Consider the following 20,450-nt stretch of genomic DNA (forward strand, 5'->3'; position numbering starts at 1 on the left):
CATCATGCATCTTTACCCTGGTTTCTGAAGCTATATTGCAAAATTGATACTTTCCCAGTAGAAGTGTTCTTGAAAATAATCCTTTTCTGAAAACTCAAAAGCTACTAATTTTCGGCTATTGTTCCTCACTGGAATGGAGTCAGAAGCCTCCAAGCTCTAAGTCAAGGATGTAAAATAACTCAAAGAATAGAATGAAAATTAAGAAAAAGTATTTTGAAGGCCAGCTACAATCCCCAGATGGAAAATTTTTGCAATGATTTCTGAGAATATTGCATCACGCCTGAAGTGTATGGTTTCTTTCCTTGGTACAAACCAAAGATTCTGCTCCTGTTAGGGTTGACAAAATTAACAGCCACTTTTAAGACCCATGGAAAACACACGACTGCATTTAATTCAGAGCAGTGAATAGACTTTTTTTACTATGGCAAAATTACAGACACCATAGTAGGGAAAAAATGTTGCATTTATTTTCAGAAGTATAGGGTGTGTGGGGGGGAGAAGTAATTTACTATCTTATGGAAGGTTTTTACTCCAGATAAAAAGGATTTTAACAGTTAGCAGTTGACAAACAGAACCCAGTCTCGGGTTTTAGCTTCTGATTTTATAATCTCTGTCTCAAAGATCTCTCTTTTTCTGTATAAAATACTACAATGCAAAAGCCACAAGACACTACATGTACACATTAAAATAACTAATGTTAGTAATTTTTTGGATTTAAAATGATGAAAGGCCAGAAAGTTTACAATCATGGTAATCCTGACTTTATACACACAGAACATTAGTAATGTATTTAAGCATTAAGCAGAAAAAGAGGAAAACATATAATTAATTAGTCACTGCATTTTTCTTACATTTCTAAAATGGCACTTTGCAAGTTTAAATTGTAATGATCTTTTGTTCATTCCGGAAAAAGAAGAAGAAAAGCCAAGCAAGCATACAACTGAAGATATAAAACCTTCAAAGCAAAAATTTTTAGTTGGTACTTCCCACTCCATATTCAGTTTCTCAGGAGCCATCATGCAGCAACAATCTGGTCAGAAGTAAACAGCCAACAGGTGTGTAATTTACGTGTGAAAATATTTTTAGAAGACACACAGGAATAGGATATGTTCTCATCCTGAGCACAATTCACTAAATAAATGTCTTGAATATTATTTCCCCAGCATTTGTAATTATTTTCCAGATAGTGATCCCTGGTACAGATATGTTACTCTTTTAAAACAATGCATATACCAAGCTGAAAACAATGCTCATTTTAGAATTCCTCTTTGGGGGTGAAGGCCTCTATATGATTAATTTTTCTCCTCCATATCCAAACATACTAACAGACTAAGAAAAGAGGGGTTTTTCTGTGATATTACATGCTTGATGCACATGCCAAGAGGCTTCAGTCATAGAAAGTGCCCATTCTAGCAAAGCCTTTCAGAATAAATTTAAATTAATTAATACTCACACTGTTTTATTTACTGCCAATGTAGTCACGAAGTTTGCAAATTATGTTTGAAAACAGAGTACAAGAGGATACCTATTTAGAAAGCTAAATCATATGTGTACTTTCACTCCCCCGAACCAAAACAGCTCAAAAATTGTATCAGAAGACTGTTCTAATCTTCCTACATAGAGAAAAAACAACTTAAGAAGGTAAAGATGAAGTCAGTAAACCCAGAAATAAGCCAAGTGCACAGACAATGTTAGTTAAATTTAAACCAAATCTAGTTAAACTGACACAACATGCTATTGGAAACAACATTTGAGTAAATAGCAGTCTAACTAGATCCCAAAGTCATTGCCAGTCCACATCTGGAACACCCAAACCAATTCCTGGTGACTCTGGACTTTGCATCATGTAGTAATTACTAGTTTAGGACATTTTTGTTCAGGCCAAGCAATGTTCTATTGTATTGTGAAATGAAAAACCTCAGTTTTTTTCCTTTGGCAACATGCAATATCTCTGCCTCAAGCACATGGGAAAACTCAGGTTTAGATTCTTTTTTTGTTTCAAGCTTTCCTTTACTCAGCTGGAAGGGAGGAAAAAAGGAAGAATACCAGTAAATGGCAGTGTGGTACTTAGTAGTATGTAGAAAGTAACTGAAATCATGGAATGGTTTGGGTTGGAAGTGACCTTTAAAGATGTGCTCCAACCCCACAGCAGTGAGCAGGAACACCTTCAATTAGATCAGGTTGCTCCAAGCCCCATCCAACCTGACCTTGAATTATTTCCACGTATGGGACACCTACTGCCTCTCTGGGCAATCTGTTCCAGTGTTTCACCACCCTCACTGAAAAAATTTCTTCCTCTTTTCTGGTCTGAATCTCTTCTCTTTAAAACCACTACTCATTGTTTTATCATTTCATACTCTATTAAAAAATCTGTCCCTAAACAGAAGTTAACTTACTAAAATGGCTGAGTGGAAGGAAGGGGGGAGACAAAACAGAAAATAGAGACTTTAGGCAACTTTAAATGTCTTAAAGGTCTCATATAATGAATTCTATCTGATTAGAGAACGTCAAACAATACTGGAAAGTCAGTCCCTGCTAACAAGCAGGAAAACATCTTAATCATTCTAGAGCACAAACACATACACACAAGCAAACAGCTTTTACCACATAATCTGTTAGACAGTATAAACTTGAAACAAAAGCTTATGTTTGGTGAAAGCCCAAAACAAAACAATGGACTCTAGTCACCCCTGGGAAAAGTAAAAACTTAAACTACAATGAAAACAAGTGAAAAAAAATTAATTAAATAAACAGCAGATATCAATTTTCATGCATGCAAGCACTGTATTTCAGCCTTAAGTATACTACTAAGTCTTAAAACAAGATGCTCAGTCCTAAGATGCCACGAGGAAAATTCTTGCATACATACACCCACCTAATGAAACTACTTAACAACCTCATTCAGTGGATTGCTCTATTTGATGTTTTAACAATCAAACAGAGCAACTGAAAGAGATTAAATCACACACTGCATTTGCTGTGTACTGAGAAACAGCAGTCTCAGTGGCTGTAGAGTCAGTCAGCTCATTCTCCTACTCAACATACCAAAAAGCACTTCATACTGCTATTGAAAATACACAGAAAAAAATTCTCCACAATAAAAGCACTTATCAATTAAAATCCAAGATGAATCTAAAAAAAAAAAAGTACTTCTTACAAAATTATTACCAAGTTTCATTATTATTTACCAGTCAGACAAACAACTTCTGTCAAATATACCCTCAGACATTCAGACTTCAAAACATTGCTGTACAAATTAAAGGAATAACTACAGCAAAAAAATAGATTATGGATGATAAAATGGAGCCATCATACTGAGAGATTTCATGATATAAATTGTACAACGCTAAATGCTTTTAAAATATGTAACCGAGGTCAGTGTCAGCAGGCAGAAGCAGGCAGTAAGAGAGAAGGCATTTTTAATGCTATCACCAGAACGATTTCCTGACTCATTCCACCCTCCAGCCCGGGGACCACGCTGGCTTGGACCACGCTGACAGCCTTCTTGACGTAAGTGAAGCAGAGCATTGACCTATATGGCACTGCTGTTAAGCTCCTTGCAGCTCACACTAGAGGAAAAAAAGGTCAATATGGATAGGCCAAAACCTAGGGTCAAATACTCGAGCTATTTCAGATGGAGACTGACAGTACAGAAATGCTCTATGCGACCAAGCACCCGACATCACCTCAATCTCTTGAAACTGAAACCTCCAAAACCGACTAAAAGGCAAACTCCAAGCTGCTTAAAAGACTTCCAAAAGGGAGCTTGCATGTCACCGCAACGCTCAGGTATAAGCAGAGCTGGCAGAACCAGCGCCTCGGTGCTGGAGAAAGGTGAGTTCCGAGGTACAGAACCTCGGAAGAGATTAAACCACAGCCTGGCCATGATTTTAAGCAGGTTCAATGAATTGCAGCTTAATCCTCAACTCCCTGCCCCAAGCAACGCCCAGAGGCATTGCTAGGAGCGGCGCGGCTGCGAGGCGGCAGCGCGGTCACTCTGCGGGGCTCGCAGGGCCGCCGCTCCCATTAGGGAGCTGCCGTGCTTCGCCCCTCCGGCGGACGGCGGTAGCAGCGCCCGCCTCGTCTCGGGCGGCCGGCGGAGGGTAGCTGTGCTCCGCTCGCCACTCGCTCCTCATAGGGCCGGCCCCACGCAGGCGGGCGGCCCGAGCCCCGGATCGTTCCCTCCCACCGGGCTGCGTGAAGGAGCGAGGAGGAAAGGCAGGGGGGAGGGGAAAGTACCTCAGGCGCTGCTCGCACGGCCGCTGCGCACCCCAGCTCCCGCCCGCCGCCCTGCGGCGGCTCCGCCTCCGTTGCCTGCCGGGAGCGGGGCGGGCCGGCTTGGCGTGGCGGCAGGGACGAGCCGGAAACTGCGCAGCGACAGCCGGGCCGGCGGCGGGGGTCGCGTTTGCCGCTGCGGGCAGCCCCCTGCCCCGGGACAACGGGCGGCGGATAACGGCTGCGGGGTAACGGTTGGGGGGTAACGGCTGCGGGGGTAACGGCCGCGCGGCGGGGGTGGGAGGGCCGCGCCTGCGCCCGCCAAGCACACGTGCGGCGGGAAGGCCGCTGGGGGGAGGCCCCGCGTCCCGGGTACCTCCGGGATGGGGTTGTCTACACCGCACCGAGCGCCGCGACGGCGAGGGCCGCGTGTGGGAGCCGCATGGGGAGCCGAGGCACGGCGGCAGCCAGCGGGGGAGAGCGGCGCTCGGGCCGCGCTGCCTGTGTCCGCCGCGAGGCCCGGCAGAGCGGGCGTCTGGCTCCGGGTCGGGGCAGCCCCGGCGTGCACGGCTCCCCGCGGGCTACGCCGAGCGCTTTGTCGGGCTGCGGGGGTGGCGGCTCCCTGTGGGAGCGGTGGTCTCACGGGTTCCTAAATGCCGACTGAGTATTTCATGTCAGTGTGGGTGCGGGTGAGGCGTGCGTTCCCTGTGCGCCGTAGCGCTGTCCGGGGGCACCGCGTAGTTAGGAGGTGCGTCAGGTGAGGTACTGGTTCGTGTGTGTAAATACAGACACCGGAGATGTTCTATTCACTGTAGTGTAACCAGTGTTCTTTCACCTGTTTAATGAAGTTTGTAACTGATTATGACTTGCAAGGTACTGTTTCATAAAGTACAGCTCACTGTTACCAAAAGACTGGGTTCTCTTTTACCAGTCGTGCAGTGGGTTTGGCTGGAAGGGATTTCTAAAGATGATGGTGCTCAAAGCCCTGTCCAGCTTGGCCTTGACTGCTTCCATGGGTGAGACATCCACAGTTGTTCTGGGCAACCTGTCCTAGTGTCTCACCACCGTCATTGTAAATAATTTCTTCCTTATGTCTAATATAAAAATATCCTTGTTCAGTTTAAAACAGTTGCCCCTTGTCCTGTTGCTACATGCCCTTGTAAAAAGTTACTGCACAGCTTTCCTGTAGGAAACTTTCCTTCGGGTACTGGAAGGCCACTATAAGCTCTCCTCTGAGCCATCTTCTCTAGGCTTAACAACCCCAACTCTGTCACCTGTACTTCATAGGAGAGGTGTTCCAGCCCTCTGACCATCTTTGTGGCCCTTCTCTGAACTCATTCCAAGAACTCTGGGTCATTCCTGTGCTGGAGATTCCAGAACTGGACACAGTACTCACCAGAGCAGAGGGGCAGAATCTCTTCCCTTAGCCTGCTCACCACACTTCTTTCTGTGAAGCCCAGGATCCAGTTGGCCTTCGGGGCTGCGGGTGCACATTGTCATCTCGTGTTGAGCTTCTCCTGCACCACTATCCCCGAGTCCTTCTCCACAGGCTTGCTTTCAATTCCTTCCTCCCCCAGCCTTTACTGATACCAGGGGTTGCCTCATCCCACGTGCAGGACATTGCACTTGGTCTCATTGAACCTCAGGAGGTTTGCATGGGTCCGCTGTTGGAGCCTGCCAGGGTCCCTCTGGATGGCATCCCTTCCCTCTGCAGGATCAGCAGCACCACTTGGTGTAGCATCATCTGCAAACTTGCTGAGGGTGCACTTGATCCCACTGCTTAGACTATTGGTGAAAGTATTAAACAGTGCTGGTCCCAGTAAAGGCAGCACTCATTACTGGTGTCTGCTTGGGACATTGAGTTGTTGATCTCGACTCTTTGAATGTTTCCATCCAGACAATTCCTTAGCCATCTAGCAGCCCATCCATCAAACCCATATCTCAAATCCTTCACCTTTTCCTTGTTTTCTTCTTTCTGCACTGTCAGCTCTGTAGCTCTTATCTGACCTTTTCATGGGCCAATTTGAGTTAAAAAAAAAACAACAACTTGTGCTTTACTGAGTTTTCTGCTGTTTTGTCAGTTCAGTTAGCTTGTGGAAAGTCTGATGAGAATGTAAGCTGTAGGGAAAGGGGAGAGGAGAGAAAGAAGAGATAAGAAGACAAACCTCCCTCTTCTGCAGCTGTGAGCTCTTAGGTCAACTCATCTACTTAAGGAAGGATAACAATGGCTTAATAATTATACCAGGTCCATAGCACATTTTGCATTACATTTTGAAGTATCAAGGATAAAAAAAGGAACATAGCATAAATGATTTAAAACATGACGTAGTAAGCTTCAAAGGGCATTCCTGTGTACTCTGCCATCTGTAATGCAGATGTTCCACTGCTACAGTGGGTTGTTTTGGTCCTTGATACAGCAGTCTTTTAAATGGCTGATTTTCTTGGCAACTGTTGATCTGATGCCACATTTTCAAACACAGTGCAAAGATCACTAATAACTTGCTGTGATGTTGCAAATACTAAAATATACAGGTGGGTCACTTGATACCAGTCTGAGTATCTAGTACTGGCTTGTTGTGTTTATGTCTTTGGAATGAAAGAGCAATTAACAATTTTTAAAAAATGTTTCTTTTATTCATAAGTGCAGAGTACTATTGCTGGGTGATTGTAGTTGGGGGAGGTATTGTACATCTCAGAACAGTAAGCTTGAAAAAGAAGAGCAGAAGTGGCAACATAATTAAAAAAATACTTGCTTTCCTTTTGAGAGAGATGATAGGGAAAGCAGGGGCTTGCAAAGAAATAATTCTGCTTTATAAAACCAAGGCATGCTTAAAAAGGAATAACCTGCAGGGTGTTAGTGTTACTAACCTTTTTCAATCTGTGTAGTATTTATGTGGTGAGAAACTGCTTAGAGTTCCAGTCTATGTATTTTATTTACTCTGGAGAGCTGAGATTGCTTCCCACCAAGGAACTGACTAAAAGGCCTCTGAACAAATGTTTTTTTGCTAGCTATAGCACGGAGACTGAAGTTGTTATGTGTTTTAGCCTGGCTGATATCTGTACAATTTGTAATAGTATAAAAAAGATCAAGCTCCCAGCTAGACTAAATACATGATAACAGAGCTGAGTTTCAGTGTGATAGTGCTGTTGACACTGAAAAAATGGAGAGCTTGTCTTTCCTTTATAGTTCAACAAGCTTTAATATGTTGAGATAATTCATTCATTTTTACCTTGAGTGAGCCTGGGACCATGCTGTTTCTTGTCCAGCTCTGCTTCAAAAATTAAACACATGCACTAAAGGCATGTGAGTTGCTGGTTTTGTTCTTATCTTTTATTACAACTTAGTTTTATAAGTCAGGGTACACCATCTTTAGATGCTGCAGTCCAGTAATCCTGAGAAGTACTGCTGGGCCCATTGCAAGTGTCAGTAGGACAAACCATTGTCTCAGTTTGACTTTCTCAAGATGCACTTGGGGTCTGGTTTAAAATGACTTGTTACATTTTCCAGCTGTGCTTTTTAAATTGATAGTCTGTTGTTTTTTTAGTGTTCTGTGCAGTTCTGTAGGATGTTTCATTGTCCAGTGTTAGAATGGTTTTGGGTTGCACTGGTATTTACCCACGTCCTAAAGAATGCCTTGGGAAGCTTATTTTTTTTTCAAAAGGAACTATAATCTGAGTTAGTGATGTAGTGTAAGAAAGGGTTGAAAGGACATCGTGGTGTGGGAGAGGATGCTATTCCTTGGAAGTAATGAAAAGGGAACAGTCATGGTTGAAGATCTATTATGTTGATGACTTTGCAGTTCAACTTACCTTGACTTTCTTCTTCATTTTAGGGAGCAATGTATTTATTCTAATTAGTTCCATTTGAAGTCAAGGAGAGCAGAATTGAGTCCCCGTAGTTCTAAATCTCTTGTGTTTTTCTGTGATTCAAGGCTCAGTGCCAGTGAAGGAATGGCCTTAAGGAGCTGCCTTTTGATGTGTACTTGGTTCGTACTGAATAAAACATGCAACAGAATTACATAGCAATGATACTGTGGAAGAGCTTCAGTATGCTAGGAATTCCGTAACATTGTTAAAATAACAGTAGGACAAGTTTCTGAAAGTGGCAGTAACAGCAGGATTCCCTTTTGTAGTTTAAAATTGTTACATTTATGTGATAAACTTTAGGAGTTTATCATGGATTAAGTTCACTGCTTTGAAAGATGCAACAGTGGGGGCTTTTGCTAAGTTGTTTTTTAAATGTTCCTCAGCAGCCATCTATAGGATCTTACTGTAGCTATTTTAAAAGTAGTTCACCTATTCTGAGGCTTTGATGGAGTAAGCTGAGTTGCCCAAGCAATACATCCCTGTTTTTGCAAAGTGTAGTACACTTGGAAAATTCCTGAGACCTTGTAAAGTTCAAAGAATAGATAAGTTTGCAAATTCAGGACCTAAACCTGCTAAGTCTATGACTTAATGCAAAGTTTGGAGTTGCTAATCTGCTCTAGAAAATAAGTCTTTTCAGTTAAGTACTCTTTTGAATTTATTCTCACAGAAAACAGGCTGCATTGTTGTTGGTATTTTTATTTCCCAAAGTGTAATCTAATTTTTCTTTAATTGTTTTATTCACTTCTTATTTTTCAGGAGTCTTTGAAAAATCCTTAGTGATCATGACATTGTTACAAGTGACATAAGTTAGCCAGTGGCTCAGAATGATGGATACCCAGAAGACTACAAATGGTTTGCAAGTGATTGGAGAAGGGACTGGTATAGGGAAATCGACACTCCACATGGTGGGGTATTTGGGAAAAGTCAGTTGAAACTTGTTTTACACGTGTGCAAAGTTCATATTTTTCTCTGCTTTGAGAGATTTTTAATTGGTCTTAATTTTACCAAAAAATTCTCAAAATTATTTTCCACGGAAATCTATAACAATGGCGAAAGATTATTCTAAGTAAATCTGTGCCAGTTATTTTTTTACTGGCACTGTTTTGCAACTGTTTGTATTCCTATGAAAACAGATTTGTCTTTTAAAGATCTGAGTCTGTGTTCCCTGGCAAGAAGTGTCTTGTGGTTTAGTTCAAATAGAATGAAATGTTGCATTATTTTGTTGCTGAAGATAACATTAAATATTTGGGTATTTAAATCAAAATATAAATTTATTTATAACACTATAATAAAGATACATATCTTATAAATGTTTAAAAAATAAAATCTTAGCTTTTTTCTCTGGTATTAGGTGTTGTATTTAGAAGGTGCACATTGATTTTCTATCTTGGTATGTATTTATGTCTTACCTTGGGATAATATATGAAATATGTGAGCTTATGCTGCCTTTTCTTTCCTTTCTTTGTTTCTTAGAACTGTAATCCTGTGGAAACAACTGCACATGAGTATTGTCCAGTCTGCAAAGAGAAGGGCCAGGTCCAAGTGTTACGGACTTATCGCATTAATTTTCAAGAGTCCATTTTTCTTTGTGAAAATCCTCAGGTATTACACCATTAACAGTCTTGTTTGGTTGTGTAGGGGCCTTTATATTCAGCAGTTACACCTCTATAAGTTCAAGATGGTGGTGGTAAGCAGACTGTTGAAACAGGAGTCCTTTGAGTCCATATGCTGGATGATGTTTGCCTGTATATAGACAAAAATGTAACTGTACATTCTGAGGGTGCCCTGCACAAGTTGGACTTGATGATCCTGATGGGTCCCTTCCAACTTGGCATATTCTGTGATTCTAACTAAACTGTGTAGGAGCAGTGTTTAATAATTAAAAAGAGTACATTAATAAAGGTGATTTTTTCTTACATAACAAGGCTACAGAAGTGGCACTAAATAAACATTTGCACAAATCAGGATACAAGGCAAAACTTTGAGCCATGTAATTAATACAGAACTCTTGAAGATGTGAGTCTCCCATTTTCACTTAAGTATGGGTAATGCAAATAGGTTTTTTAATCATAACCCAGTGATGGGTTTTTTTCCCCTTCTAAGCTTAACTTTAGCTGGATTTCTCTGATGTTTAATATTTGAATTGTTATTTTGCTGCCTTTCCCTTCTCCAGTGCTTCGTGTATGAGGGGTGGCCATAACAATCCCATACACACTGGTGCCCTTAAATTACTAGCTGGAGACAAGGCTAGATATGGGTCTCTAAGTTACTCTAAGTTTCCATCCCTTCTCTTTTAGGCAGTTTTAATATTGTTGTGGAGATTGGTAGTAACAGATTTGACTATATTCTGGTTGCAGAAGATATGTAAGACCCCACCAATGCCTTGTGTCATGCATCGGGCTGGCCTGAATGATACTCTCCCAGCTTCAGCACCAGTAGTTTCTCAGGAACAAAATGATAATGCCAAATCTGTATTCCAAAGAAACTGATGTAGCAGAATAAAAGAAGAGGACCCTCCTTAGCAACATTAGATTATTTTCACGGATTGCAAGCATTTACTGGAAAAGTAATGTTGATTATCACTACTGATCTTCACAATTGCTTATAAGACACTGGTTGGATAGAACACCCTTCCCTGTCATACATATATTGAATTTATGTATTAATTTCATTTAACTATCACTTTACAGAAGTCCTACATTGTATTTTATAGTATGGTTGGTATTTTTCTTTAGCTTTTGGTCACCTGAAATTGCTCTGTAAATTTCACTGTAACTTTCTTTTCTTTAGTGTATCTACCCACTTGGTTATAAACCGATAAACAGCATAATTACTTCTGCTGAGAATCATCAAGTTCCATCTACTCATAAGAAAAGGAAATTGTGTGATACTGGTGACATTTCTCCTGTTGAATCACATCCAAAAAAAGCAAGAACTAATAATGTTGTAAAAGCTGACCACACTGGTAATACAGATCCTGTTGTCAAATGCTATCAGAATGGTTTATGTATTCCAAAATTGAACTTAGATGATGTGTTACAAAATGATAAGCAAAAACTTAGTAACAACGTGGAGTCCTGCATGCAGAAGGTGGATTTTGAAACAGACAGCATCACTGGCATCTATCAAGAAAGTCCTCCACAGACTTCTAGTCCCAGAACACAGCTTTTGCCAAATTCTGAACTTACCTCAGCATCTGACATTTTGCTCAAAGCTTCTACTAATAATACAGATTTATGTCTTCAGTGGAGAAACACACATAATCTTTGTTGGTTAGATTGTATTTTGTCAGCACTGGTACAGTTAGAAACATTAAAATTTGCTCTGGCAGAAGACTGTAGTGATGGAAAATGTTTACTCCAGGAGCTCTTAACAAAATATAACCAAGCAACTGTGCTTCTGAATACTTGTGGCAGGAGTAAAGTAAAAGGTAAGTAAATTTAGCTGCTGTTTCTTTGTATTCAGGTTGATCTGCTACAAATATGTGAAATTCAGCACAGTGCACTTAAATATGCCTCCATGCTACTTCAAGATCACAAAAGAATGAGTTACAACTCATTACCATGCATTTGCAGGGTAATGTGCTTTATCTAACAGAATCCTGGTAGCCTCCAAAATTGATTTTCTATGGGCAAACGTGCACATCTTCAAAGCATCAAACATTAAGGATTTTTTTTTTTGGTAGTATCTCACTTAGAGAATTTGTGAATGTTTATGTAATGGGCCTTGCTTTGTTTCCTTCCCTTCTGCTTGTTGATGTATTAGGGTGCTATTCTAATCTTAGTCTTCAAAATAATTTCTGTTGTGTTTTATATCCTTGTATAAGGGTCAGTTGCCTTTTCACACCAAAAATAGTAAAATATCATATCTTTCCTGGTGTATCAAAAACAGTCTAACACATCTTGTGGCAGAGAAAACATACTATTTTCCAGAGGATGAAAAAAATCCCAGAGTATTCTGAAGTAGTTCATATACTCTGCTTGCTAGAATATCAGGCTGCTTGATTATAGACTTTCAGCTGCTACCTGGAAGCCCTTTACCATCACAGAATCAGATATGATTTTATTTCCCCTCTCTTGTACTGTATTTGCAGAGGAGCTTTAAATGGGAATGTTAGGTGTTGAAATGTAGAACCATAGAATTTTCAGGGTTGGAAGGGACCTTTAAGATCATCCAGTTCCAACCCCCCTGCCATGGACAGGGACACCTCCCACTAGATCAGGTTGCTCAGAGCCCTGTCCAGTCTGGCCTTAAAAACTTCCAGGGATGGGGCTTCCACCACCTCTCTGGGCAGCCTGTGCCAGTGTCTCACCACCCTCATGGTGAAGAACTTCCTAACTTCCAATTTAAATCTGCCCTCTTCTTGTTTGAATCCATTCCCCCTCATCCTATCACTGCCTGACATCAGAAAAAGTCCCTCACCAGCTTTCTTTCATGTAGGGCTGTTTGAGACAACTTGACCTTTTCAATTTATGGGAACTGCTGCAAAACAAATCAGTTTATTTCAGCAAGAGCAGAGAGAGATTGGGTGAAGAGTACTGATAGCTATATCAAGAATAGGTTTAGTTTTTATTCTGCCTTTCTATGTAATTTTTAAGCATCTTTTACAAACAGATTTTAAAAACAATCAAAAGCAATAAACCTGCAAGAAACCTTTTATCTTTTTTATATTCATAGATTTTATAAGTAAGAAATACTTCCCACAGCTGTTCTAAATCCTTCCTTTAATTTGTACAGGTTAGGATTATAAATTTGTATTACAAGTTCTTGCTTATGCTTAAAGAATGTGGTTGGGTATTAACAATGTAACTTGTAAACTTAAAATACATAACAAAGTGTGTAATTTTAAAAAATTATTTTAAAGGCTGACTTAGGAAATTACTAATCTGGAAAAAGACACTGATTTTTTTATTACCAATTGTATGGCATCATTACAAAGCATGTAAGCAAATTTTTACTCTTTCTATCATAATGTTTATTTTTTTTTAAATACTCTTGATCTGTGAATCTCCAGTGTTTGTAATGCCTCATTACATGATCCTTAAATGTCATTACTGTCTAGCTATTTGCTATGGCTTGACCATAATTTAAATCAAGTTGAATTATTTCTTGTTTAGCAGACTGTAGTAAAATGTGAATGAATTCTGTAAATTCTTCTCTTAATTTTCACATTAATTAACACTGACATTGGCTATTTTGCCAACAGTTTTAGGGAAATAGGTTAATATGAAAGGCATCAGTTTGCACAGAATGAGTACAGATGTGTGTGAGAGGGTGGAGGTGTTACACATAAACACATGAAAGCACGTGTATTTTTTTTTCTTCTTTAGATGTTCTTCCAAAAGCAGAATCACATCTCAATGAAATCAGAAACAGAATTTTTACACAGCTTCAACCTCGGCTTAGGTGTAAATTTGGTAAGTAATTAGTGCAGCATCTCAGTATTTACTTTCAGGAAACTGTGTAAAGCTTTGTGTTATGTCAGTACATGAAAGTATGTGTGTATGTAGGCATTCAAGAGGGCTTGTGAATACTTTTTTTAAATTTTACTGGTGACATAGGCATTACAGTGTGATCAGCTGTTTTGCCCCTTAACTCTTTTCAACTTTGTAGAGAGCATATTCTCATCTTTGTAATTCAGCTGTGGTCATGAAATTGTCAGTGGTAACAGTGATAATGGATCAGTTGCTTTGTTGTGAGGATTAGAAATAAAACCTTGAAGGGATACCTGGAATTAAAATCACAGCAGTAAGCTTATCTTCTTATTATTTGAACTACTTAAAGCTGATTTCAAATATTCAGTGACTTTTTTCCTACCTTATCTTTGAAGGTAAGAAGGATAGTCCAGTGTTTGCACTCCCTCTCCTCTTAAAACTGGATCAACAAGCTGAGAAGCTCTTCTTGCATTCATTTTCATGGAAGTTTGAATGCTTATGTTGTGGCTACAAATACCAGGACCGGTGAGATTCTTATTTAAGTAGCTTCTGTTCTACGTTACCTTTTTTTATCTGCATGTAATAGTTGGTCTTCTTCAAATCTCTTGTTTTGTACAGCTTAAGCTTGTTGGTAAAGTTTTATGTGACCCACTTCTTTAGACTAGTATTTGCAAATAGTTTATTTTTATGTCATGTCTTAGGAAACCATATTATCACTTAATTAAGAAGGAAATAACAGGTAACTGTGAGTCCCTGGTCATGCTTGCTCCAATATTTTGCAAAGTGCAGAAAGTGTTACATATTCTGAAGAATATGTATCTAGTACACTTTTGCTGGTGAAGAATATTTGTAATATTCATTTAGGTTACAAAGAAACTAGAGATTCTCTTACATATCTTTTAAGGTAGTATTACAGGGAAATAATTTATTGAAAATTAATCTAGTTCTGTGCAGCTGCAGGTGCAAGCTGGTGACTTAACCTCCTTTTAGAGTCAGCAGAGAGAGATGCCTTTGGAAGACAGCCCACTTTACTTGAAAAATACCAGTTTCTCTCCAGGTGTATACAATCAAATTCTAGATCCTTGAGTGAGATAGGATTAGTGCTATCTGTTACACTGCCAGCTAATGTACAGGCCTGGTTAATAGGATGTGCTCCAGAGCCTTTGTCACTTACTGTGTTTTTTTCCAAAAGTTGAAAAATCTGGTTTAGGTTATATATAAAGGAAGTCTTTTCTGTAGCTAATGTATGAGCAAACTATGTTATTTCACATTAATATCCTGCATATTGTATTTTCATCCAGTATAACCTCTGTGTAATCTCTGTACTGAATGTACTGGTTTTTGAAAGCAAGAGATTGCAGAACATGGATTCTGGTGTAATTTGTTACTGCTTCCTCCTCTCCTTGAGATTCTGTATTAGCTAGTAAATTATGTGGGGCCTGGTACAAGCTCCATCTTATGTTGGAAGGGAAGCAGAGATAACATGGCCAAGAGAGAAATAGCAAATAGCAAATACTGTGAGATTGAAGGCCACTGAGCTGCTGAGAACAAAGGGTGACTGATACTGTTTAGCAGAACTGAATTTAGTGCTGAATTATATGTGATGGAGTCATAGGGGAATTCATAGAAGTGGTTGGAATATGAATAGAATTTGTCTTTATCTTAACATTTTCAGGACTTTTTTCTCCTAGTAAAGTTTATCTATATTCATTGCTTTCTGATCATCAACTCAGCTGACTCTTTTTTCCTGTATGTGTTTCCAGATGTGAGAAAACACTAACAACATTCACAAATATAATTCCTGATTGGCATCCACTTAATGCTTTCCATGTTGGACCATGTAATAACTGTAGTGATAGATCTCAAAGAAGACAGATGATTTTGGAAAAGTAAGTTTGAATGTGTGAAATTGAAAATAAAATACACAAATGTTTATTGAATGTATCACTTTCAAAACCAAGCTATTATCTTGTGTTTACGGAGATTCTAAACTTGAAACTCTGCTAGACTCCTTTAAAGGTTTTAGATAATTCTTAAGTGCTGAGATAGTAAATAGTGTTTAATTTTAATAAACATGAAAGAGAGCAGTGTTTAACATGCTGACCAGTGTCATCCTGTCCACAACCCTTGGCTGTTGTCAGATCATATGTTTACTAGTTTGACTTAGAACAGTGTCCTTTCCTACTGTAGTTATGGCACAGTTATGTCCTGGTTTGGTTTTTTCACCTTTTCTGCACACCCAAATTCCCTTATTTGGTCTTGGATTTTTTCACCAAATCTACAACAAAACAGAATATATAGTTGGGATATTCTTATCTCTTGACTGCTGTGCAGTCTGGAGAGTCCTGTGTGGAAGCAGAATAGCAAGAGCAGGAGGGCTGCATACTCTTTGAGATGCCTTACATTTTTTATTGAGAACTTTTGCCACTATTTTGTTATGCTAAACAGATTATTTATTGTTTCCTTACTAGAATACCTTCAATATTAATGTTACATTTCGTAGAAGGTTTGCCACATAACAACCTGAAGAGCTATTCATTTCAGTTGGGAGACAGCTGCTACCAAATAACATCTATTGTTCAGTATCAAACAGATAAGAAGCACTTCATAACCTGGTCTTTGAATCCTGATGGTAAGAACCTTCAATTCTATTATAATACTTTATGTACCCAAATCCTGTTTTATGGGTTACTGCAGCAGTCTCAACATTCTGTATATAATAACTGGGATTTCTTTTGCCTGTATTTTAAACTTTGTAGTAAAATTTTGTGACAAGTTGTGGGTGAAGGTTTCAGTCAGATTTAACTGATTTCTTCATCAGTGCTCTTTCCTGCCCTGTACTCGGTGGCAAAAGTTATTTGGGTAAAGTTGTTTCTTTTCCAAACTTCATAACAGTTAGAAAATAGAGTCTGAGGTGGCTCTGGGACAAATGGTTATTTTGAAGCCAGTTTTAAATCCATTCTTGGATGGAAGCGAAGGTACCTATGGAACTACAAGCATTCAGGAAATGTCTTTTCATTTCTGAAATTTACTGCACTGAGGGACAAAATCATGTTGGAAACATTGCTAATGATATGATGGTTGTACCATTAATGGGAACTCCATAATCACAGAAGGTGAAAAGTTGGTGTTTTGGTTCTCGTGCATCATGTCTAAATTGTACTGCCATAGTCTGTGAAGAAACAGGAAGAGGAAGCAGCTGGGAAGTGGAATTAGATGAGTGGAAGTTGGATGATGTTCTCAGGCACATGGTGTGATCCTGGGGGTGCCCTCCACAGGGACATGAGTGGGACTTGATGATCCTGGTGGGTCCCATTCAACTCTGCATAGTCTGTGATTCTAAGTGCCTAGTTAGGAACATCCTATACATCACATATATATATATATGTATATATGTATATATATTTTATTTTTAAAGCTGTAAAATATTTGCTTATGATTTGTAAACAATTTGCAGGTGATGAGGCAGATTATTATTATGAGAAGTTTTTCTTAAACCTCTATGCCCCTGTGTAAAGGTATACAGAGCAGCTTAATTTGAGAGGTGGTTCTTCCCTGAGACCTGTGCAGGTGTTTTCATACAAGATGTTAGGATCATCAATTCAGACAAAAAAAAATCTTAGCTTTGTTCTTTGGTTGATCTACTCTGACTTTTAGTAATATTTCAAGTTCTGCTTGTGTGTGATCTTTTTGCAGTGAAAATCTCCCAGTTTTCTGGGATTTAATAGGGAATGGAGGAAGACCCCTTTTTTCCTGCTTCTCAGGAGAATGGGTTAATAAAAATATTTGACTAGTGTCTGAGGATAGTAACTTTTAAAAAAAATCTCTGCACTGGTTGCTGTTTATTTTTCAGGAACTTGGTTGGAATGTGACGATTTAAAGGGGCCATATTGCAAGAACCATACAAGATTTGAAGTTCCTCCTTCAGAGATTCATATTGTTATCTGGGAAAAGAAAACATCCTGTGTGTCAAAAGAACAGAATGCACAGTTCCAGACTAAACATATTGAAGATCTACCTCTTAATAACTTACAGTCAAATTCCACAGTGTTGCATTGTGGTTTTGATATCATGCTAGACAAAATACCTGAAGAACATCACAGAGAGGATTCTGTGAGAACTCCAGACAAGAAAGAGCAGCAGGTAGCTGAGGATGACAGTGGCATTCATGATATCATGGTAAACAAAATACCTGAAGAACATCACAAAGAGGATTCTGTGAGAACTCAAGGCAAGAAAGAGCAGCAGGTAGCTGAGGATGACAGTGGCATTCATGATATCATGGTAAACAAAATAGCTGAAGAACATCACAGAGAGGATTCTCTGAGAACTCCAGACAAGAAACAGCAGCAGGTAGCTGAGGATGACACTGACATTCATCATGGCTTAGTAAATCTGGCACAGGATGATCTTGTAACACTGATACTTGAAGAAATTCAAGTTGACTCAGAAGGTAAATTGCTGTCAAATGGACAAATGATGGGAAACAACTTTGCTGGTGAAACAAGCACATTGCAGCAGGGGCAGTTAGCTTTTTCCTCTCACAGTCCATGTGAAGAGTTTGCTGGAACTGGTCTAGCTATGAACAACAAAGCAGTGTTATATGAAAACTCCAGCATTTGCTTGCCCCTAGAACAGTTAAACCCAGCAAATATTACCCCTACTGAGCCCAAAACCCATAACCCTGACCCACCTGATTCATTGCTTGCTCAAAGAATAGATGAGAGAACTAATTTACCTAACACAGAACATGGATTAAATTCACAACTACAGGTAAATAGGAAGTTGCCACCAGTAGAGAATATTCTGCAAAAATCACCTGTCTCGCAAGATGCAAATAAAATTGTAGTTAATTCTCAGGTTGCGAATTTTACTTCTGCCAATAATTCCTCTCAGCCTTCACACAAAGACCAAAAAAGAGGATTTGTAGGAAGCTGGGTGAAGAAATTATTAGGCAAGAATGCTTCTTTTATGCCTTCAAGTGCCTCAGCTCTCAAGAATGAGAGAAGTTGCAGAACTCCCTCAGTGCAAAAAATAAGTGAAGTGCGGTTGCCAGTTAAGGGAGCCAGTAACTTTGGTGGGTTTCAAAGCAGAAGTACAAACAAAACAACTGAGACCCCCAAGTCAGTGGCTCCTCAGAGCAGTAACACTCTCCCTTTATCAAATTTCAAAGGATTTTCTCAAAGCACTCATCTTCCAACAGCAAGTTGTACCACTACCGAAGATCCAACTTGGAATAAGTCAGGAAGTAGGTTGTGTGCCTCAGGTAAAGTGACTCAGTTCCATTCACCTCCCTGTAACTCTGGGAAGGCAGAAGAGTCAGACAGGGACAAAACAAAAAGACTTCGCCTAAAACTGTTAAAAAAGCTTAATGCTAAAAAGAAGAAGTTGGCTTCACTGGATAGGCTAGCAGTGGAACAGATGAAACATGAAAAAGCTGTGAGTGAAGATGTAAGCACCCCACCACAAACTGCTTCTCACAGTGACAGTGAATTGCTGCAGAGCTTTTTAAGGGAACTGCAGCATCAGATTGATGCTGCAGGGAATGAATCTGAATTTAATGTGACCTCTGCATCAGGGTGCACTAGCAGTAGTAACAGTGATGAAATACTGGCAGAACTGCTGTCCCCTACTTCAACTGTTGCTTCCCTAGAGGCTCCTAAAAGTGAAGATGAGTGTATGTATATGGAAATGGTACATAGCAGTGTTACAGCAACAGAGTCTGATGACACCACTGTGCCACATGCAGCAATGACAGGTGAGGACCACAATTATTACAGTCCTGTCAAGGATGGTAATTTAGAACTTCATGCAATAAGCAAACCCAGCATGAAAAAGCTTGCTTTTGAAAGCCCTACAGGGGAAGATATCCTTGAAGACCTGTTCTCCATTTCAACACCAAGCTCAATGGCAGGTGACATAGATTTACCTCATTTTGATGAAACACTGTTTGAAACTTGGTAAATATTTGGTTTCTGGGTTTTAAGTGTTTTCCAATCGTGTGTATATTTGGAAGCAAAGCACTATTAAATTATGTTTTCTAACTAATTTAATTGCACACTGGCTATACTTGAACGATTTACATTTGAAGTATTTTTTCCTTAAAATTTTTTTGTAGCAAACAAGGTTCTGATGCATTTTTTTGTGAGAAGCACCTATTTTAGCTGTCAGATAATATGGTTTTAAAATTAAAAGCTCCTGTGAATCTTAATTTTTGCTGCTTTTAATATGGAAACCATCCATATTCTATTTGAGAAGTAATAAACTTCAGTAGTCTTGTTGATGTAATGGCGTAAGAAATATTATTTAGGTAGTAGGGGGTTATTTTACAGGATCAACCAGCTCTTGAAGTATTTTTGTCTGCCAAGTACCTTCTGCAGCGAGGGATGTTTGCATCCTTTGATACCGAGATCATTTGCAACACTGAACTTGAGGCTGATAGTCTGTTAGGACCTCTATTGTTTTTCAGAAGTACTATTCAACAAACTCAGTGATATATACACACCCCTTGGACACATAGTAGAAATTTTTCCACTTAAAATCATGGCACCTACTGAGTGTTTATGCTGGGTAACTGAAAAAAAAAAATGGCTGAGTATTATTCTGAGCTAGGTTATTTTTAAAGTCAGAATAGTAAAATTTGGGCCAGAGTTTGCAGCACTAAGAAAGAGTATCAGATATAACATTTACTTATAGCTGCAAAGTAAAGAAATAAAATTATCTGAAAGTTAGTACCCATTTCTTTTGTCACTAGGAATTTTTCATGGCTAGACTAGTACACACACCCTTGTCTATACATTGATGTTCCAAGGAGATGCAAGGTCATTTAAAAAAAAATGATGGAAAAGATGGGAAGAGAGCAGTGAGTAAGCAGTGGGATTCACACCTTGGTGTTCCTGGATTTGTACAGCTTTCATTTTGCTAAATGGGAGT

The 20,450-nt window shown here is 39.4% G+C and overlaps 1 protein-coding gene across 1 annotated transcript; it reads left to right on the forward strand.

The window, feature by feature from the left end:
• Positions 1–6,245: 6,245 nt before the first annotated feature.
• On the forward strand, positions 6,246–19,800 carry USPL1 (ubiquitin specific peptidase like 1). Its single transcript, XM_071736840.1, has 8 exons — positions 6,246–9,005; positions 9,556–9,684; positions 10,873–11,512; positions 13,413–13,499; positions 13,913–14,042; positions 15,281–15,406; positions 15,989–16,149; positions 17,371–19,800. Exons 1-8 carry the CDS (start codon positions 8,907–8,909, stop codon positions 19,479–19,481), a joined length of 3,483 nt encoding a protein of 1,160 aa, XP_071592941.1. The 5' UTR covers positions 6,246–8,906; the 3' UTR covers positions 19,482–19,800.
• Positions 19,801–20,450: the final 650 nt, after the last annotated feature.

This window comes from Heliangelus exortis, chromosome 1 (assembly GCF_036169615.1).
Source record: "Heliangelus exortis chromosome 1, bHelExo1.hap1, whole genome shotgun sequence".
NCBI lineage: Eukaryota > Metazoa > Chordata > Aves > Apodiformes > Trochilidae > Heliangelus > Heliangelus exortis.